Genomic DNA, 5,684 nt, shown 5'->3' on the forward strand with positions numbered 1-5,684 from the left:
TCCATAGATAAATCTACCCAAGGATAAGAAGGAATAGGTAATGGCATATACAAACCATGTAGTTTTAGCTTAGATTTTGATTTTCTACATGTGATATACCTCTCACAAATCCTCTTTACATCTCTCCTTATGTTCGCCAGTAAAAGTATTATTGTAATATGGACAACGTTTTGCTACATCAAAGTGTCCTCACCAAAGTCAATATCATGCTCATAAATTTCCTTACTTGTTCAAAACCAAAAAATTTAGCATCTAAGGTTGAAAATAAAACATATCTTCAGGATAAAGCATCGACTACCACATTTTCTTTAACTTTCTTGTAGCGTATAACACAAGGAAAAGTCTCAATGAATTCAATCCACCTTCCATGCCATCGGTTAAGCTTCTTTTGGCCCTTAATATGCTTCAAAAATTCATGATCTCTGTTAATGCCAAATTTCTTTGGCATCTAGTAATGTTGTCATGTCTCCAAAGCTCAAACTAAAGCATACATCTCTTTGTCATAAGTTGGATAATTCAATGCCGCCTTATTCAACTTCTCACTAAAGTATGCTATAGGTCTTTCTTCCTGCATCAACACCACTGCAATATATACACCTGAAGTATACATTCAATCTCAAAAGTCTTAGAAAAATTAGGTAAAACCAGTAGAGGAACATTAGTTAATTTTTCTTTCAACAAGTTAAAAGACTTTTCTTGTGCCTTTCCCTATTGGAATCCCACACTCTTCTTGATTATTTTGGTCAATGTGCCGCAATGGTACTAAATCCCTTGACAAATCTCATGTAAAAACTAGTCAAACCATGAAAACTTCTTACTGGGTAATAGTAATAGGTTTCGGCCAATCTTGGATTACTTTGACCTTGGATTGGTCAACCTTGATTCCTGCAACACTCACAATAAATCTTAGAAACACAAGCTCATCTTTACAAAAATCACACATTTTGGGATTAGCAAACAATCCTTCTTTCCTAAGTACTTCTAAAACTAATCTAAGGTGTTTTACATGTTATCTAAATTCCTACTATATACAAGAATATCATCAAAAATAAGTAACCACAAATTTGCCAATGACTTGGCACATAACATGGTTCATGAATCTCATGAAAGTACTAGGTGCATTAATTAATCCAAAAGGCATTACTAACCACTTATACAAACCATGTTTTATCTTAAATGCAATCTTCCACTCATCTCCCTTGTTCATTCTTATTTGATGAGACCCATTCCTAAGGTCAATCTTTAAAAACATGCATGCACCATATAATTCATCAAGCATATCATTTAATACATGAATAAGATGCCAAAACTTGACAGTTATGTTTTTAATGGCCCTACAATCTATAAACATTCTCCAAAATCCATCTTTCTTAGGCACTAACAATCAAGGTATAGCACATTGACTCGTGCTTTCTCTAATGTAACCTTTGTTTAGCAATTCACTTACCTAGCATTGAAGCTCATTTGTCTCCTAGGGACTACTTGTGTACACAGGCCTATTAGGAATTGTGGCTTCAGGGATGAAATCTATTTGGTGTTCAATTCCTTGAATAGGTAGTAAACCAGTAGGAATCTCCTCTAGAAAAATGTCATCAAACTCCTGCAAAAGAGAAGAAATAGAGCTCGGCAATGCAGGCTATTCAGGATTAGCAAGATGATTTAAAAATGCATCTTTATATATCATGACCAGCATAGGTTTCTTATTTAAAAATTCCTTTTTAACCTCACCTTGACTAAGATAAAAGTTGATATTTTTCTTCTCTTCCTTTTCTTCTCACTCTCAGGTTTAGAAAGCTTACCTAAGTGATGCGACTCGGTTTTGCCCTCTTATTTGCTTGTTGAAGCTGTGGGTGGCATGATGGTCTTCTCCCTTTGCCATTCGGTCCCCCTTCTTTGTTGCATTTGCATTTGATTTCAAAACACCTCCCTTGGTATCACGACCTAAACTTAAATTTATTACTTTTAAATTGAAACACAATGGAATTTTCTCGATTATAGTGTATAGCATTCTTGTCAAATTGCCACGATCTTCCCAATAAAATATGTCCTACATACGGGGTATTTTTTAAGCGAATTTATTTCTATGGAAAAATAAAACATCTTGTACAAGAAGTCTTTTCTAATGATTTTCCGGCGGTCTTATGGATCTTCACGGAGCCTTTCATGCATTATGTTAGATATCAAGGAAAATTAAGATGTCACATCAAGTGTGGAAAATATTTACCCTTTGCACTTGCTCTTCATCCTTATGCACTGTCAAGATTCTACATGCCAACAAACTTAACTCAACCCTTGAAGCCTTCTGAGTCATGGGTTTGTCATGCTCTTCTTCTTTAGATTCTTCCTCATCATGCTCAATCTCAGCTTATGGCTCTTCATTATCTGATTTTAGCTCTCCATTATCCTTCAGCACCATAATTCTTCTATTTGGACATTGGTTGGCAATATGTCCACGGCCCTGACATTTAAAACACACAATATCACGAGCTCTAGATGGTTTAGGATCATCCTTAGCCTTTGGTTTTGGTGCTTGTACAGGTTCAGCCTAGTTGTGTCTCCTTAGCCGAATGGCACTTCTTTCCTCTTGCTTCAGCTTTGGTCTTGGCTCGAATGCGGGATTGCTTCTTCAACTAGTTGAACCGGTCCTCCAACTACTTGAAGCTCCTCCATGCCGCGTGTTACTACCCCTCCTCTTGAGTTGGTGCTCAATTTTGATCGCTACGTGCAGCATCTCTTCCAACACCACATATTGTTGTAGATTCACTTAGTTTGCAATCTCTCTATTAAGCCCTCCAAGAAACCTAGCCATTGTTGCCTTTCGGTCTTTATTCAAACCCAACCTCATCATGACCATTTCCATCTCCTTGTAATAATCCTCTATCAACCTGCTTCCTTGAGATAAAGATTGTAATCTCTAATGCAACATCCTATTATAATGGCTTGGTACGAATCTTTTCCTCATTGCTCGTTTCATTTGTTTCTAAGTTGTTACTAACTTGTCACCAACTCTCTTTTAGGATATTTTGCTCATTGTTCCACCACGATAAAGCATAATGTCCCAATTCTAAGGTTGTCAACCTAACCTTTTTTGCCTCTGAATAGTTATGGCAATAAAAAATCATCTTCATGCGTTCTTCCCATTCTAAGTAAGCCTACAGATCACTCTTTCCTAAAAATGGTGGTAAACTAATCTTGATATTACCTAAAAATCATTGTCTTCCTTCACGTTGTGTCTACCACAACTTTTCCTTCCTTGGAGTGCAAATTTATCTTCGTAATCCACCTTAAAATTGTCTCTAAAGTCTCATTTTTCAATTTCCTCCCGATAACGTCCACGGCTGCCTCTTCCTCGACCACATCCTCCTTATGGTTCCATCATAGGGTTCAACCTTTTCTATTGGTTCTCAAACCTGTCCATCCTTTGATCAAATTGATCAAATCGAGCATTCATCCTTTGCAATTGGTCCAATACCGCCTGCATGCCAGTAGGTTTTGTGTAACTCCCTAATGCTCTAGACTTTCCCTTGAACCCCATAGAATCCTCTCCAAGTTCTCTTAAAGAATCACCTACTCTTCGTAATCATGAATATGTCATGTTAGTGAAATAATGCAAAAAAATTCACTAAGTTCACTCATTCACGTGTATCACTCAAATAAGGTCTCGTTCACTCGTGTTTCACACTAGTTTTGGCTTTTAACCCTATTATAAGCTCATACTCTCTTGCCTTTTTACACTTCAAAGATTATCTCAAAGTTTTAATAAAACACACTTAAAACCACAACTAGATCACATGTATGTCCTAATTAAACCTATCAATAAACAGAAGCAAGAAGAAAGCAAATTCCAAGTGAATTAGAAAACCTAAGTCTCGTCTTTACTATCCAAAAGCAAGGAAAAATAATAAAGCAATTTTCATATTCAATAAGGAATTAGACTAGAATATTAAAAGACCATAATTCAAGGATGAAATTTGGAAAAGGGTTCAAACAATTAACAAGAACACAATTCAAACAAAATATGAGATAGATGTTGGTTGCAGTTCTTGTAATTTAGTCTTTGTCTCAAATCCTTAAACCAAATTTAATCCAATCAATTGGCACCAATATTCCAATATCCAGCAACCAATATTGAATAAACAGCAAGTTCAACTATCACAATTGAATTTTTTCCAAATCCGAACAAACTTAAATTTGCAATTCTCAAAACCGGCCTTTTTGAATTTTTTTTTTTTAACTTCAGCTTTTTTTTTCTTTATCATAAACTGAAAAATATCACACAACTTCTTGTAGCACAATCACCACAAAAATGCAACTCCAATGCCTAACAATTTCTCAAATTCGACTTACAACTTCCAAACAAAACAAATTGAAAAAATTTAGGGTTTTGTAATATGTTTTCCGAAATTCCTTTTTCTTTTTCTTTTTTGAATATATAAGTGAAAATAATTACAATTAAAAACATCAAACGAAAATCAACAATGTACCAAATTAGTAAGAACTAACATGCGAAACCAACCAACAAACTAGAAAGCAAACAAAAATTCGACTAAATAAAAAGAAACCCTAGTTAGGCTATTTTTTTATTTTTTTTTTTAAATATGCAGCACATGTACGGGTAGAAACAATCTTAACCTAATGTTAAAATTGTAGAATAACACAAAAATAAAACAAATCAAATATGATAGATCAAACTTAAATAGAATTCGGCTTCGATACCAAATGATACAAACCTGGATCGACTTGCTCATAAATCCGTATTATATTAGTCCGGATAAAAATTAAGTTTAGATTCTAATGACCACCTTGATCCCTAATCATCCTGCGATTAGAAAGTTTGGTGTATCTCGAATATGCCACAAGAGGTTATGGATTTTCCTATTGATAAGTGAAACTAAAACACTCGCTCTCTACTTAGTGTTTTAGGTATTCTAAGAAAACAAAGAGAAATCTTTTTCATTGTAATTTTTCTAAATGAATAATGTAATGTCATTGTTTGAGAAATAAACCTTTAAATAGGCTAAAGTGACAAAATCAAAACCCTAAAACAATAGGTAAAAACTGGCCAATAAAACTAAACAAAAGATGTGGACGAATGTTATATGTCTTTCCTAATCTAATTTGTATTAATTGATTCCTTAACTTTTAAAAAGGAATTAATTAATTTACGATCACAAATATTAAAATTCAGCATTCCTAAATAAATTTTCCAGCAAATAATTAAATAAAAACAAAAAATAAAAGACTATTTCCTAAAACAAAAGTGAAATTTCATATTTGGAAAATAGTTGATTAATTTTCCAAATAAGTTGTACTTGTCCAATCTCTAGCTAATTTAGGCTGCAAATCTGATTCAACATGCCGAGTAAGATGCCTAGTAGGATTAGAATTGGTTCCCACATGTTGCCATTGATTGAAATTATCAAAGCTTGGTTGAAATGCAAGTAAGCTCCTTTCCAGCACCAAACTAGCTAAATCCGGTCAATGTAGAAGCTTGGACGCTAATGACATACTTGGGGCCCTTGCTCCTACCCGGGCATGATTTCATGGCCTCTTGATGATCTCAAACAAACTCACCCTTTACTACCAGGAGTCCTCAAATGCACTAAACAGCTTCCTGGGTCCATTTCTACCTTCACAACTTGGATGCTAGGCACGGGCTTAGTATCTTCTGATATTAAGACGCC

General features: G+C 34.7%; 1 protein-coding gene across 1 annotated transcript; it reads right to left on the reverse strand.

Annotated features, from left to right (window-relative positions):
* Positions 1-277: 277 nt before the first annotated feature.
* LOC132804245 (uncharacterized) lies at positions 278-2,311 on the reverse strand. Its single transcript, XM_060818315.1, has 4 exons — positions 2,225-2,311; positions 1,483-1,600; positions 492-597; positions 278-422 (listed from the first exon to the last, which is right to left on the reverse strand). The coding sequence occupies exons 1-4, from the start codon at positions 2,309-2,311 to the stop codon at positions 278-280; spliced, it is 456 nt and encodes a 151-aa protein (XP_060674298.1).
* Positions 2,312-5,684: the final 3,373 nt, after the last annotated feature.

This window comes from Ziziphus jujuba, chromosome 6 (assembly GCF_031755915.1).
Source record: "Ziziphus jujuba cultivar Dongzao chromosome 6, ASM3175591v1".
Lineage (NCBI taxonomy): Eukaryota > Viridiplantae > Streptophyta > Magnoliopsida > Rosales > Rhamnaceae > Ziziphus > Ziziphus jujuba.